The sequence below is a fragment of the Bombyx mori genome, chromosome 14 (assembly GCF_030269925.1).
Source record: "Bombyx mori chromosome 14, ASM3026992v2".
In the NCBI taxonomy this organism is placed as follows: Eukaryota; Metazoa; Arthropoda; class Insecta; order Lepidoptera; family Bombycidae; genus Bombyx; species Bombyx mori.
In genome coordinates, this window is record NC_085120.1 from 7,536,204 (window position 1) to 7,552,567 (window position 16,364).

Sequence of the window (16,364 nt, forward strand, 5' to 3'; positions counted from 1 at the left end):
TTTAATTCATCGGGATTTTTTCCTTACCCCTTTTCGATGATGGCATTACTAAAGTATTATCTATATTTGACTACTCTGCTAAGTACTCGGATACTTCCGACTAGGAAGAAATTCCTTCACCGTAGAAGTCAATCATGAACATTGGTTAAGTACGTATTTCATTAGAAAAATTCATACCGGCCTGCGGGATTCGAACACCGGTGCATCGCTCAACACGAATGCACCGGACGTCTTATCCCTTAGGCCATGACGACTTCTGAAATGTTGTCTTTTAAATATAAATTGTGTAAATATAAAAAGTGATATTACAGAAAATAGCTGTGGACAGCATAAAGTCTCGATAGTAAATTCCCGACTCCCACCGGTCTAGTCTCCATCTTAACAATTGATGGTAGTCCAGATTGCAGGTCCAAAGGGGTGAGCTACCATCTTGTTTATTTCAGCCGCGAAAGATAAGTTTGAAAAGTAAAACAGATAGTATACCAATGAAAGTAAAGCTGCAATGAGCGACCATGACTACCTACCATCAGGTGAGCCGTACTCTCGTCTGGCTGCAAAAGCAAAACAAAAGGTTCTATAACTGCTTTTTGTTGAACAATAGGGAATGTGATAATTAATTTCTATGCTCATTAGTTCCTGTTATTTGCGTCCGCGCGCTGCTTATACATAATAATATCGGTTCGAAAGATTGTTAACTCTTCAAGAAAGATATGTCGTTTGCAACAGGTGAGGCGCGGGTAGTTTCAACAAATGAGTCTTTATCATGCGCTACGGGCTAATCGTAGCAAAATACTTGAAGTGACATTGAGATTCAGTAATAACCACCAAAATAATTAAAAAAATCCCGCCGAACTTTGATTATTTAATACAACAAAAATCAGAAATACTTTCACCCGGATGCTTAAAATTTCCATTCCATCCATATTTCATTACCGAAGAGCGAGCAAATATGCCGAAAAAAATGTACTGAATTAAAAAAAAAAGAATCATTTCACGTTCTGTTTAGGAGCATCCCATTATTTCAAACGGAGAGAACATAAATTAAGAATGCATAATTCAATTTCGTATGCTTTATGTACAATATTTTTTCTGGACGTAGCCCGGATTTAATGAGAGGGAAAGAGAAGGAAACATGTTCTTTCATATTTGGTTAAGAGAAAAGTGGTTTACACAGTGGTACATTATACATATTATATTCCTCTGGAACGATGTCTTTTTTCCTGCCTACAAAATCAAGAGGTAATCAGGAGGGCCCAGATGTCAAAATGAGCCGTGAAGCGATTGGAGAAGATTTGGAGAAATCGCAGCATAAACAAAAAACTAATATAAAGCTTATGCGAACCCTTATCTTCTCCATATTCTTGTACGCTTCTGAGACGTAGACCCTCAAGGCCCGTAACCGATCGAGAATTGAAGCATTTGACATGTGGTGTTAGCGCAAAATGTTGGGCGTATCATGGACGGAGCGCCGAACAAATGTGTGTCTCCTCAAGTATTTCGGACACGTGACCCAACGAAATCCTGACAACATGAAAAAACGAATAGTAGTAGGTTACGTGGAAGGAAAGAGAAGTCAAGGAAGATCGCCAACCAGGTGGACGGACATTGTAAGCGAGGCCACAAACACCAGCGTCCCGGGCGCCATTAAGCTGGCCGAATGTAGGCAACGTTGGAGAAAGCTGGTGCAGAAACTAGACCAAGGTTACGACCCTCAGTAATGAGGAAGCGACGAGACGAGAGGAAGCGTGAAGGCCACTTTACGTTTCATAGTCGATCACGGCTAGCTACAGCATTTTAGAAGTGCCTGCTTCAAGAACATTCCTTTCATTTTTCCTGCTCACCTCATACGAATAGTCGGGGTTCGAGACTGGCCATGACACTACTGCTGTTTTCGAATTTCCTACAGGATTTAGGAAGTTTTTGCAAAGAAGAATTTCAAGGATAAGGATACAAGGATAAAAATTGTTTCAGTTTTTACTTAATTGAATTAATACAGATGCTCGTTTAATTAATAAATATTGACACAAATTGATGCGTATAGTAATAATTATAATGAGAAACTGTTAGTACGAACCGAAGTCACACATATTGATTTTGTAAGAATAAACATAGAAAATAGTTTTATTCTTCTTCTTCTTCCTAGCGTTTTCGCGAACTAGTGCCACAGTCCGCTTTCCTACTTAAAATTTTACTACCAAAACAATTTAACGTATAATGCTTTGATGTCCTAATTCAACTGATATATAGCTCATATTTATTTCAAAAAGAAAAAATATGATCCGCATTCAGTATAAGGCTATTCAGGCTAAGAAAAGCAACGATGTGTGGAATTTCAAAAATTGAAAAATAAAAATCTCGAACAGTAAGGTCGAGTGACAATAAAATCCATTGTTCTTTAGACACTGAGTGTTCTCAATAAATATTCATAGCAAAAAAAGAGAAGAATACGGCTATAGGGGAAAAATACCCTCCAAATTAATTCGACAACACTGGAGCCGTGTTTTCTCTTGATTCCAATTTAACTTTCTCGAATTCTTGTCGCATCGTTATTTTTCAATTAAATTTTTGTTACGTTAAAATCCTTTCTGTTTATTTGGCACTTTTCATACGATTTCTGTTCCTATCTATAGAAAAAGGACATGTTTTCGCGACGGCTGTTGCTGCATCTACATGAAGACAGCATTTATTACATTTTTGCACCCGAAATGCCAATTTTTTTTTTTTTGTCCTTGTGCCTACACGAGCATACGGCCCACCTGATGGTGAGTGGTTACCGTCGCCCTTGGACTTCAGCAATGCCAGGGGCAGAGCGAAGCCACTGCCTACCGCCAATTTTCGTTTTATGATTGCAATAGATAGATAGGTGCTCAATTTCATCCGGTAGTATATTTAGCGTAACACTGATCTTTCTAGGACCAGTGCTAACAAATTCTTTTAGCTTAACCTACATACCTGTCCGCGCGTATTTCGAATAGTCCTTTAGTCTACTAAGAATTAAGTATGAAAGAAGCTCAGAGCCGTACAGTACCCGGCAATAAATATTGTACATCGACTTATAAAAGCAAAAATTGGCTAATTTCGTATTTTGTAGAGCGTTATCTCTGTACTGTGCGGTTTTTTGGAGTCCACAGATGTCGACGCATTTTGTGACACAGCTTTTTTTTCCTACCTATGCTGATAGCCTTGAAAGGCTATTTCAGGTTCACCCTAACGTGTAGATGAGCTCACGGGGCTCAAACCGGAGTGTTGCTAACACTAGCCCTAGCAAAAGCAGTGCTTCGCAGAATCTACCACCGGATCGGAAACGCGACCCACTGAGAACATCCAGTGAGAAATTCAGTGGGCTGTATCTGTGGGTAACAATCAAACCTGAATATCGGAATGTTTTGTATCCAAAATAAATACCATAGTTTAACCCCACATATATGGATTACGTGGCTTACGATCTATCACTTGTAGCGTAAAATTTATTCACAAGCACTTCTGATTGGCCACCTTGTAATAAATTCAAATTGTCAATAACATAGACATTGACTTAAAAAAGGCTGTTTTGTCTGGCATAAGTAAATTAAAATACTCAACGGTAGGAAAAGATCTTTACTGTTGGCAGGACCTCTTGTGAGTCCGCACGGGTAGGTACCACCATCCTGCCTATTTCTGCCTTGAAGCAGTAATGCGTTTCGGTTGGAAGGGCGAGGCAGTCGTTGTAACTATACTGAGACCTTAGAACTCATATCTCAAGGTGGGTGGTGGCATTAACGTTGTAGATGTCGATGGGCTCCAGTAACTACTTAACACCGGGTGGGCTGTAAGCTCGTCCGCCCATCTATGTAATACAAAAAATACACTTTCTGTGCCTCTAGCATTGTTGACGTCCTTGACTGACAGACACCACTCACCATCGGATGGGCCGTATCTTCGTCTGCCTACAAAATCAATAAACAAAATATACCAACATTTTCAACTATAAAATATTTTTTTGTGTATCTCAGGAATGTGGACAAGATAGGACTATCATAACAAATTATGCCAAATTATCCTAAGTCTAAGGCAATTGTGCAGTGTAGGATAGTGATTGTTTAAATTCATATTATGGTAAATATGGTAGTGTCGACAATTGTTGTTTTTTATATTGTTGGTTATCAATATGTGTAATTTTCAGATGCCTGATGAAGGTCTAATAAAAGACCGAAACGTTGCTAAAATAATAATGTAATTTGTTATGATAGTCCTATCTTGTCCACATTCCTGAGATACACAAAAAAATATTTTATAATAATTATGGACGACAATATTGATAATAGTAATTTTCAACTATGTACGATTTTTTTTATTACAAATAGTTGCAACTGAATACCTTGCATAACAATAATGAAGCAAGTTAAAAAGAAACCGGTCTTTGTTCGAGGTATGTAACTTAGAATGCACCTGCCAAAGAAACAAACGTTATCGTATTGCTTTCTTTACCGAAAGCAAACAAAAGCCGATTGTTTCTTCGTGGTGTATAAAACAATTTTCTTTCAAATAACCAAACAATACTCCGCTCGGTTTTGGGTAATATCGTATTTCAGATTTTAGTAACGGCGAATGAGATTTATATGATGTGTCTGCATTGAATTGAAATTAAAGTTTGCCTAGAATCTTTGTATGAAAAATGAAAAGTGAGTTTTAGATTTAATTTTTTTTTCAATGAAAATTCATTCCGTACTTTTTTTTATTTTCTTCGATTTTCGCGAATCATTCGTATAATAAAAATTAATTTTACGATTTTCCTTAATGCCTTGAAAATATTCTTAATTAGGACAGCTCTTTTTGTTTTTTTTTAACGCATACATAAAATACATAATAAGTTTTACTACGATACATATAACTAATAACAAATGCTTATATGCTTTATATGTTTTTGTATTTGATGATTTATAAATGATATCTTATTTGTTTTACGCTAGATCTAATATGTGGGTTTAGCCACGTCATGTTAAATGGTAACCAGCAGACATCACAACGTGTATACCACCACCCACCTTGAGACATAAGGTCGGAGCCTCAGTTATATGACGTCAGTTAAGCCTGAACGCATATCTGCTCTACAGCAGATATTGCAGGAAAACGGTACCTAGAAAACGCACTACCAGTACTTACGCAATTAGGTTATATATGTAGAAGACATTATTGCTGTATCGTAAAACATTTTCGTGAACATTTGTTGAGTATTTCTTAGAAATAATTGAAACCGCAGTACGGGTACACCGGTGGGCGTTATAAAGTACTATAGCTCCAATAAAATAACATAAATTATATTGCGAATAACAAATTTAAATTTTTTTATTCAAAAGTCACTGTAAATTCAACTATTTTACATCTTCAAACTTTATAAGTAAAAACTTTTACAAATAATTGTCTCTTCGATTCGATCACAATTTTAATTTGAATTCTTCACTCTGCAGACGCGATACAAAAGGAATCTCTTTTTTTTTTCTAATGAAAGAAACGTCAAAGCTTGTCAGAGTATTTTTTCTAAAGAAAGTTTTAATTAATTTCCTTTGTAGTAGTCCAAGGGAACTTTGATATGAATAATCATTCGGAGGCATTTATAGTTTTGTATTTATATTCGAAGTATTTAAAAAAAAAGAAAATATTATAAAAAAATGTTTTTTGTTAAAAACTTGATCAATATATAATGCGTACTACCGGAAGTAAGTATGTTAAGGTTAAATAATTGTATGTTTAAGATAAGGTATGTAACATAAGGTGTGTTTTTTTTATATAAAAAGGTATGTATAGTCACAAATATTTAAACGATTTTACAAACATTCCAGAAATACTCATCATTCTGCTCTCATCAGTAGCCTTAATGTCTTATGGCTATAATACCAAACTGTTCTCCCACAGTCTTGGCTCCGAACCATCTCTCTCGATACTCTATGCGAGAGATAAAAAAAGCGATAAAGTCACCAACGAATGTCTCATGGAAATGTACCCTAAAAACCTTTACAAATATCCGCTTCGCATAGATCGTAACGACATTCCATGCATCATACATTGCGTGCTCAAAAAATTCGGTATTATAAGCAATGACGGCTTCATAAACATCAAGAATTATTATCGAAGGGTCCAAGCGATACACAGATACGACCCGAGGATATTGATATCGGATGTCGGCGAAACATGCGCACAGAATATCAACGGAATGAATTTGGACCACGATGTATGTAAGAAAGCCAAAGTCTTCAACGATTGCACGCAGCTTTATGCGATATCTTACAGAGAGCCTGAAGACTGGTAGCAAAATGATTGAGTAACTCAAATACATATCGAAGATTCCAGAGAAAAACTATATATTGAACCACCTTGGGATAACGGAGCCACGAGTTTCCTAGTAAAAGCCTTTTGTATTCAACTTTTTATGTTCATAATAAAATCGATAAGCGTTCTATTTTTATTCTTAATTGCATTCTCCACGAAGCTTTCAAAGGAAAAATCCCCTTCAAGTCGTTCCTACTTGATAAATAAATTAATCATTCAAAAGTTTTCCGATCCGAGAGGCCTTAGATATTTTCCTTATTGATTAAATATTCTTTGTACATCAAAGACAAGACAAAAAAAATCTGAAGTAGGTATCTTATTTTATTTACCATTTTGTATTTAGAACGTGACGTAGCATACTTGTCATGTCATGTTATTTCATTTAACTTTGCCATGTAAATTGAAGTGCGTGACAACTATTCTCCAACGCACCGATCTATCTAATTACTCACAACAAGTCTGTTTTAAAACATTAATAAAGAGGATGTTCTTATATTATAAAATAACTACTTTAAATTTCTAAAAGCTTATTACGATTAGCTCGATTAAAATTTAGCTTACGTTTCAAGGACGGTTAATATCTGGGCTAGTTCTGTAGAACTTTTTTTTTTTGATCAGGAGGTAAGAAATCGCCGGCTCCCACCCTCCACTGGGGACGGAGGGCGAGGTATGTCGGAGTCGAACCGACTAAAACCTCCTGTCGCTCAACAACCCACGTCCGAGCCTCGCATGAGACAGAACTCATGAAAAGGCAAAGGGGGGAGAGTGAAGCGGAACACATCTCTCCCATCACCCTCCCCCTCGGGACGCCGGGCCAGCGATCGTCGGCGCTACGACCACCAGCCCTCTCGGTAGTTCTGCTGTACTAATTTGTATCTTAAAGAACGGTGTTCTCAAAAATAGTAAACGCTTCCGGTATGTAGAAGTATCTGATGCAACACGGAGACATTTTGTACTGCTGGTGTTGCTAGAGATGAGCAACTAGCTACTAATCGACAGCAAAAAATACCTCACTCCCAATATTTTAGTTCATACTGTCACTCAGAACATAAGCCAATTTTTCGTAAGCAAGTTACAAAAATCTATGCCGTCGAAATATACTTTATTTCAAACTAGTAAGTAACACTTTCTAAAAAAACTGAATTAACAATCGAAGTTTCCGTACCCTAATGGGGAAGACGCCCGCTGAACTCGTATTGACTGGTACTACTTTTTGGAGGTTCCTTTTCGACAGTGTCTACAAACGATACCCCACAATGAAATATCATTGTTTTATAAAATTAAGCCCGCTTTTTTTTCCTACCTATGCCTTGAAAGGCTATATCAGCTTTTCCTTGACGTGTAGGTGAGCTCACGGTGCTCCAACCGAGTGTATTGCTAACACTGGCACTAGCAAGAGCATTGCGTCACAGAATCTACCACCGGATCGGAAACGCGACCCACTGAGAAGATCCGGCGAGAAACTCAGTGGGCTGTGTCCGGTGACCGGTAAACCCGGTAATAATGTATAGTAGCTACTAAGAGGATGTATTACAGACATGGATTTTAGCCAGCTTTATGTGTATCCGAAACATCAAACAAATACATCCCCAAGTAGTATTTCAAGTACAAACTTCTTTTTACCAAATAAACTGACTATCAAGAATTGTATACAACTAGATCCCAAAGTCACCTTTGCCATTTAAAGTTAATATTTTCTTTCTAAATGCCCCGAAGGCAACGTTGCCCTACAAGCTAGACTAACCTGTAGTTATGGACGGCTGCTAAGTATTTAATAAAGTTGTATTTCGCATTCAGTGGAATTCTTGGAAAACTTTCCTACATTGATAATCGTAAAGTTAGACATTTTACTAGGATATTAGCTATACAATTTAATACTTGAGATAACAGCTGGGTAAACGAAAACGGATTTACACAAAAATAGATTTGCTAATGAGAACAGCTCTTGCCAACTGTTCGTATATTATATTTTTACGTTGTTAAAGGAATCAGCTGTGAGGACTAATTTTCTCACATCTGTACCTTTATCATACCCGTAACTGACGTTATTATAAGCGATCATAACATTCTGGAATCTTGGAACTAATGCAGATGGATAGAGAATGATGATGTAATTTCTGAATTTATTAATGTAAGCATGTAAGCAAATACATCTAGTATATTTTATTGTTATAATACAAAGAAATAAATAAATTATACTGAATTCAGAAGCACATAGCGTCACGGGTTTTTGTTGCAAAAAATATATCTATTTTCTAATTCGTGTCTTTTTTCTCTCGTTCTTGGTATGGGTATTTATAATCGATATTTGTCTTGCCGCCAAAAGAATGCGATCAGCTTAACATTATTTTAGCGTAAGAATTCGATAGCAAATAAAATATAAATATATACGTGAAGCAAAAACTTTGTACCCCTTGCTTGTTACCCTTTGTACCCTGCGGAGTATGAAATTTCCAACACTTATAGAGAATATTATAGAGAAGGAGAGCAGAATGTTAATATTTTTTTTAAATTATGCATAAACAATACATTAAATCAATAAATAAAAACATTATACACACCACCATGTATTTGACACACACACGCATGTATACTATTTAATTTTGTTTATTGATGGTTTACTGTCAAACTTTTCTTATTGCTTATAGTCTGTGGTCAAATTGAGAATAGATTAAATATTGTTTGTTTTTAATAATATTTGTCTATAGTGTAGTCTCGGCGAAGTCTTTGACAATAGAATCATAATAGTGTACTAACTTATAATTACAATAAATTATAGTCGAATTTCGACTACCGGGGGACCACTAATATAAATTAAACGTCTCTTCAAAGTTGCATCTTTCTTTAGAAATTACGTGTTAGGAACGCATTTTTTCAACGATCGAACATTAGAACCAAATCGAATTTTATACGTTCATTCGAAAACTAAAACTATAGATATCCGATCTGATTATACCTATAATATGCTTTATCTATCTTTATCACACCCAAATAGACCAAATCATACCAAATTAGATCAAACAGATTACACGATAAGTCATATAATTCAACTATCTGTTCCAGATCTTGTGGTATTACTTCTCATTGTCTCGGCCATCGAAGCTCGAATTTCAGTGATGTACGCTCACGATAAATTGAGTGATATGATAGCAGATCAATGCCTCAACGAGATGTATCCTAGATCGAAACGATTGGAAATCGAGGAGTCGGACGAGCCTTGCATAATATTCTGTGTACTGAAGAAGTTCGGCATTATGAGCCCTACCGGAGTCATCAATTTGGAAGCTTATAGGTAATTCAGTTAGGTATTTTTTTTATTATTATAGTTATTTTGTAGTTATAGATATTTAAACAGTCTTATCTTTATTGTCATGGACCGTTAGATAAACGCACAGTTTGTTATGTGTTAAGCATTGGAGAGTACTTAACGGTAGGCAGCGGCTTAGCTCGGCCCCTGACATTGCTGACGTCCATGGGCGACGGTAATCATTCACGATCAAGAGGGCCGTATGCTCGTCTGCCTATAAGGACAATTAAAAAAAAACTAGCATTTACTTGTGCCTATGATTCCATGACGCAACTGCCACTGCAGACCTTGAAACATTAGGTCTGAGTCTCAGTTGTATTCCAACAACGGCATTTCCTTCAAACTGGAACTTAGAAAGTATCACCAACAACTTTAAAAGGCTGCAGATGTTAAATCGTCGTGGTCTAAAGGATATGACGTCCGGTGCATTCGTATCTAGCGATGCACCGGTGTTCAGCAGGTACCAATTTTTCAAATGAAAAACGTACGTACCTACTTAACAAATGTTCGCGATTGACTTCAACGGTGAAGGAATAACATCGTGTAATAAAAATCAAACCTGCAAAATTATAATTTGCATAATCACTGGTGGTAGGACCACTTGTTAATCCTCACGGGTAGGTACCACCACCCTGCCTATTTCAGCCGTGAAGCAGTAATGCGTTTCGGTTTAAAGGGTGGTGCAGCCGCTATAACTACTTAGTCTGGCCATAAATACTGTTACAAAGAAAACAAAAAAAAATCTATGGCAAATAACATTTATTACTTTTACAGTGTGTTAGTTTAATAAATATAAAACAATTTAAAGTATAAAAAGCTTATTCGAAGTGGTCTCCATTGGCTGCAATACAGTCCTTTAAGCGTTGAGGCCAGTAATCAATAGAAGCACGCACTCTTTCCATGGGAAAATTTTTCACTGCCAATCGTACGGATTGTTTTAGGGACTCCAAATTATCATGGCGTTTAAAGCAAGCCGTACTCTCTAAAACTGACCATAAATCATAATCTAGCAGATTAAGATCGGGACTAGACGACGGCCAGTCTTCAGCTCTGATGAAGTCCGAAACGTTCGTTTTCAACCAAGACTGCGTAACCGAGCTTTGTGACCTGGCGCCGAGTCTTGCTTGAAGGACCATTCTTGTAACAGTATTTATGGTCAGCCTAAGTATACTGAAACCTTAGAACTTATATCTCAAGGTGCGTGGTGCATTTACGTTGTAGATGTCTATGGGCTCCAGTAACCACTTAACATCAGGTGGGCTATGAGCTCGTCCACACATGTAAGCAATAAAAAAGACATTAACTCATATCTCATTTTTAAATTAATAAAAAAAATTATATTTAAATAGTAAGTTTTCCAACACTAGAGAGAGACTTAGTCATGCCTCTGTTTCAACCAATGCTTATGGACATTTTCTGTCACGTATGTAGAGAGCTCGTATGTCTTCGAAGCCAATAAAAAACGAACCAGATCCGAAAACGATTGTTTTGCTGACGAGGTCAAGATGAACCCACATTCTCTAAATAAAATTCTCTGACGTAGCTTTCGCGCTATTCCATGATGCCGGGGACTTTTTTCGCATAAAATATTGCACGTCTCCCTCCATCCCATAAGTTATAATATTTCGTCCTCAAAGGGCGTAGCTTTCCCCTGGGCTATTTCCTCTAATTTTCCAACGAAACTTGACCTTACCGTAATGCGGAAAACTTGTGAATAAGTTCCATTCAACGTGATTATTTATGGTTTATCTTTTATAGTTTCATTTTAGTTCTGTCAGAGTTTTTTTTTTTGTGTAATATACGCTTTGTTTCTAATATATACTTTGAAGAAAATGTTACTTCCACTATTTTATAACAAAGTATAGGCATGACGGAAACAAAAAATACCGAGTTAAATATATGTAAAATTATTTTTCTCAGTATACACAATTGATTTATTAGCTAGAACAAAACATTTTTTTTTTTATAATTTGTAAACGTATATATTAAAAATAGTAATAAATAAATGGCGTTATTCGAATTTGGAATACTCTAATCGCACTATGGTTATGTTACATGGTCATTAATGCAATTACAAACGACTACTGAAGTCCGCGAGGACCCCATCCCCGGCACAGTTAGTACAAACAGAAATCGCAACGTGGCTTCCATTCTATATAATTACTTATATATGCTTTAAATAGGAGATATCGATTATGTTTTGAAAAAGATCGATCTTTAAGCCGAATCGGACATACCAAGTCTGCGGTATCGATTCCCAATTAAATCGATCTTTTTCGATTGAGTTAGACATAAAATTCAAAAATGAGACATCAAATATTTGTTTCACACAGAAACAAAAATGGTTTTTTTTGTTTTTTTATCCATTGCTATAATATCAAAGGATCTATCGATTTTACAGGTTAATTAATTTGCATCTCACTAAACATATATGCTTCATTTCGAATTATTGATTGTAACCAACATAACTATAAAACATAATCTTGATCTTCCATTTCTTTGAGCTTCGAGCCACATTAAACCAACTTAATGATGTCTCTCTGTCTGTACCCTATTTTGGTGCCACTTATTAAAAAACGAAGTCTTGCTTCTTTAAACGAAGGACACTTGACTTTTAGTTCCTAAACAATACATTTGAGAAGTAAGGTCTCGGGTTTTTCTCAAAACTACATCCCCAAATGACATATTTTGTATTAATCACAAAAAGACATAATCGATCACCGAGTAATTAAGTTAATATATTAATTACAATTTTAATGCCTCGACTCAATCTAATTTAGAGCTTAAACACAACGGAGCGGATGATCCGCTTAGCGGAACCAATTAATTTCGTTGGTTTGCGAAATAGGAATGGGGAGAACATAAATCAAGAAATGTCCGTCATACGTCGAACGCTTGTCTGGGCGAAATTCCTTTTAACGGGTAACATTGGCGGTAAAATCATGCATTTATTACGACTAGTGGTCCCGCAGTAGTCGAAATTCGACTATAATTAATTGAAATTATAAGTTCAAACATTATTATGGTTTCTATCTTCAAACACTATTATACTTCTATAATATAATCACAGATTTCACCAAAACTACACTATAGATAAATACTCGTAATATTAAAGACAAACAATATTAATCTATTCTCAATTTGATCACAGACTTGAAATTATTGTTTTGTTATTACAAAAGTTTGACAATTGACAATAAACAAAGAGTATATTTATATGTATAAATAATAATAATACATGGTAGTGTGTGTAATATTTTCTTTATTGATTTAATGTATCTTTTATGCATTATTTTAAAAAAATATTAGCATTGTGCACTTCTTCTCTATATTCTCTATAAGTGTTGGAATTTTCATACTCCTCTGTCCGCGCAATTTTCGTAAAAAGGGGTACTAAGTTTTTGCTTCTCATATTAATATATAGATTGATGGGCGTTTATCAATTATCATGCGTAAATCCCAAAGAGAGCAAACTGTACACATGCCACATTGTCATGGAATGCCACTAACGAAATTCGCAGGCCAAGTGGAAGATCTCAAAAATGTAACAAAAGAAGCTATCGATTATTTCATAAACTGTAAATTTAAATTATGACCACGCAGTGTAAACGAATGCCATACGATAAATCTATATATTATGTATATAAAAATGAATTGTTGTTCGTTAGTCTCGCTAAAACTCGAGAACGGCTGGACCGATTTGGCTAATTTTGGTCTTGAATTATCCGTGGAAGTCCAGAGAAGGTTTAAAAGGTAGATAAATATGAAAATGCTCGGAAAGAATTCCGATATTTTATAGAAATAAAAACAAACAATTTTGTTTTTCCTTTATGTGTGTCGGATGGATTCCTTTTTTTTAAAGTTTATTTTATACAAAAGTTTAGGTCTTTCATTTATCGATTGGAGCACTACGAAGTCTGCCGGGTCAGCTAGTTAATATATAGATTGATGGGCGTTTATCAATTATCATGCGTATTTTCCAGAAAACGCGTACAGCTGCCGGAGCAATTAGCTCAGAGGAATTCAATTAACGACTTCGGAAGCGCGTGTCTCGAAAGCGCTGAAGCAACGCAGCACAAACAAGATGTTTGCAAGAAAGCTAAAGTCTTCAACGAATGCACACACCTTTATAAAATCTTACTTAAATAAAGATACTGTGAGTTTAATTTGGCTAATCAACCTAATTTTTTTAATTACAGTTCGGTATCCTACACCTATTGAATTATCGTTTTTTTTTAAATGGTGTTAACTGGTTACCGGAGCCCATAGACATCTACAACGTAAATGCGCCACCCACCTTGAGATATAAGTTCTAAGGTCTCAGTATAGTTACAACGGCTGCCCCACCCTTCAAACCGAAACGCATTACTGCTTCACGGCAGAAATAGCCGGGGTGGTGGTACCTACCCGCGCGGACTTACAAGTGGTCCTACCACCAGTAAAAGTCCTCTGATCCAACTTCGGTTATTCCTAACTGAACTAACTTGTAGATGACGTCTTTAAGCGATTGCCTAATTAAGCCCTAACTGCATTAATTGAATACTTATATATTTTTATACAAAGAACAGAAAATGATTTCCTCTTTGAAAATTCCCTTCACATCAACCTTTACACGCCCATCGCTAAGCAGAATTATAATATATTCCACCCATATACAACCCATTCCACGCATCTGTCCATCAATAATTTCTTTATGTTTGAAGGTACCGGTCATTGTATATTAATACAAAATTTGTTTCAGTTCGATAGATCTCATAAATTGATATCATAATTTGACTTCATTACATTACAGCACTAATGTAACTACGCTTAGACCAGCACCACCAACCTATCTTATTGTGGTAGGAAATAGTTATTCGTTACGTTTCCAATTAATACTGTTTCTTTATTAATGCAACCTAGATGTCAATCTTATGTCACAATGTGAGGACAAGATTCTGTCAAATGGGTGGGACGGTGGTAAAACCGTTGAGCTATAAGATCTTCTGACAATCTAACAAAATCATTGTCCGACAAATTTTAATTTCAAATATTTTCTGATACATTTTCCATATAACAAGTTTTCGCTCGTACCTACACCTCAAAACATGTGTTATAAATCGCTCCGAAATTGTAATTCGGCGGCAGACTGTGTAATAAACTATCAACGATTTGACTATAAATACACTGTTTTTATAACAGTTCCTAAAAGCTTTTTCTTCTTCCCAAAGTGTCAATGGTAATCTATAACACAATTAAAAAAATTAAAAAATCTGGTATTAATCTAATTTTTTTCGTGGCCTAATCGTACCAACAACTATTCCAAGAAACCGTGCATGTTTTTTCATTAGCTTCGATAGCAAATAAGAATATAGCGTCATATTGCACCATTAGTCCGTAGAAGTCATCCTCGCCTTTAAATGCCATCAACACCAGAAGAAAAGACGCTAATTACCTATTTTGATTCCGATTTAAAAACTGAGAAAGACCATTATGCAATTAAATTAGAACTTATACATCATGCCTCTTATCTTGTTATAATACATGTAATCACCATCACTTAAGATTATAAGAGGCCGTAAGCCCATTTACTTGCCCATCTAGAGCTTGAATTTTAACCAAAACACTCATTAACAAAACCGCAATGTACACCGTTAATTCAAATTCCATGGAAGTGGTCCATTATTCAAACACTGTTTTATGAGTCGTGTCGGTAGCTGTTTTGCATTACAACTCGATTCGCTTATCACATGCAGTCACTCGTTCTTAATAGGATCACGCCCTAACTCGAGTACACGAGATTTAAATCCGTTCGGGGGTATCAACTTGTTCGATTCGAATCTTGAACCTTTTACCCTTCAAAATAAACCGATAACCAAAATGGTTTCTTTTTTTTGGGGGCATAATATTTATTTTAATTTTCATATTCGTTGTCAATACTTTCACGCCCTTCATGTGAACAAACAAAACTTAGAATACGTACTTAAATAATTTGTTATTATAAGAATAGAACAAGAACTATGAATTCTGTAGACTAGTCAGACAAAGCAACTAGAATCAGCAAGAAGCATTCACGGGTTCCTAGCGGTTGACTCTACCAATCTACCCATTTCTGCCGCGTAGAGATAATTTCATCGTCCAGATTTAATTAGCGTAGAGCAATAATTACTTTATAATTACTAATAATAATGGCTTATTATGTTATTTAAATAAATAAATAAATCACATAAAACTGAGGGTAGTTGTAGATTTCGGAATTCGAAACTATGAATCAATGTGGCGGTAGCCATCATACAACGCAAGATATTTGACAGATGCCTGAATCTCGCTTACGACATTTTCAAGATAAGCTTGCATATATACAAGTTCCGAACAACAACATTCGGACCCACGTCATCTCGGATCCTCCCGATCCACTAACGGTGCTTTTAGGTACTTCAAGCACCGGTCACCGTTCTCGTCGAACCCGTCGCTTGCGACGAAGGGCTCGACGAGTAAATTAACTCTCAGACACAGCCCACTGAGTTTCTCGCCGGATCTTCTCAGTGGGTCGCGTTTCCGATCCGGTGGTAGATTCTGCGAAGCACGGCTCTTGCTAGGATTCGTGTTAGCAACGTCATCAGGTTTGAGCCCCGTGAGCTCACCTACTAGCCACGGTTACGCTGAAATAGCCTCTCAAGGCTATCAGCTAAGGTAGGAAAAAAAAAAAAAAAACCACATTTGGACCGTCGGGCTACCGAGCAAATATCACCCGCTCGGAGGAAGATCTTCC

The 16,364-nt window shown here is 36.2% G+C and overlaps 2 protein-coding genes across 2 annotated transcripts in view; both read left to right on the forward strand.

Moving 5' to 3' along the window:
• Nucleotides 1-6,432, forward strand: part of LOC110386328 (uncharacterized) — a 73,032-nt gene extending 66,600 nt beyond the window's left edge. Inside the window, exon 2 of the mRNA XM_062672241.1 lies at nucleotides 5,820-6,432. Within this exon, the coding sequence (XP_062528225.1) occupies nucleotides 5,820-6,286 (467 nt within the window). The 3' untranslated portion in view covers nucleotides 6,287-6,432. The remainder of the gene's footprint in view (nucleotides 1-5,819) is intronic.
• LOC101737331 (uncharacterized) overlaps nucleotides 1-16,364 on the forward strand; it is a 155,563-nt gene that overhangs the window by 124,075 nt on the left and 15,124 nt on the right. The gene's annotated exons all lie outside the window — the stretch shown is intronic.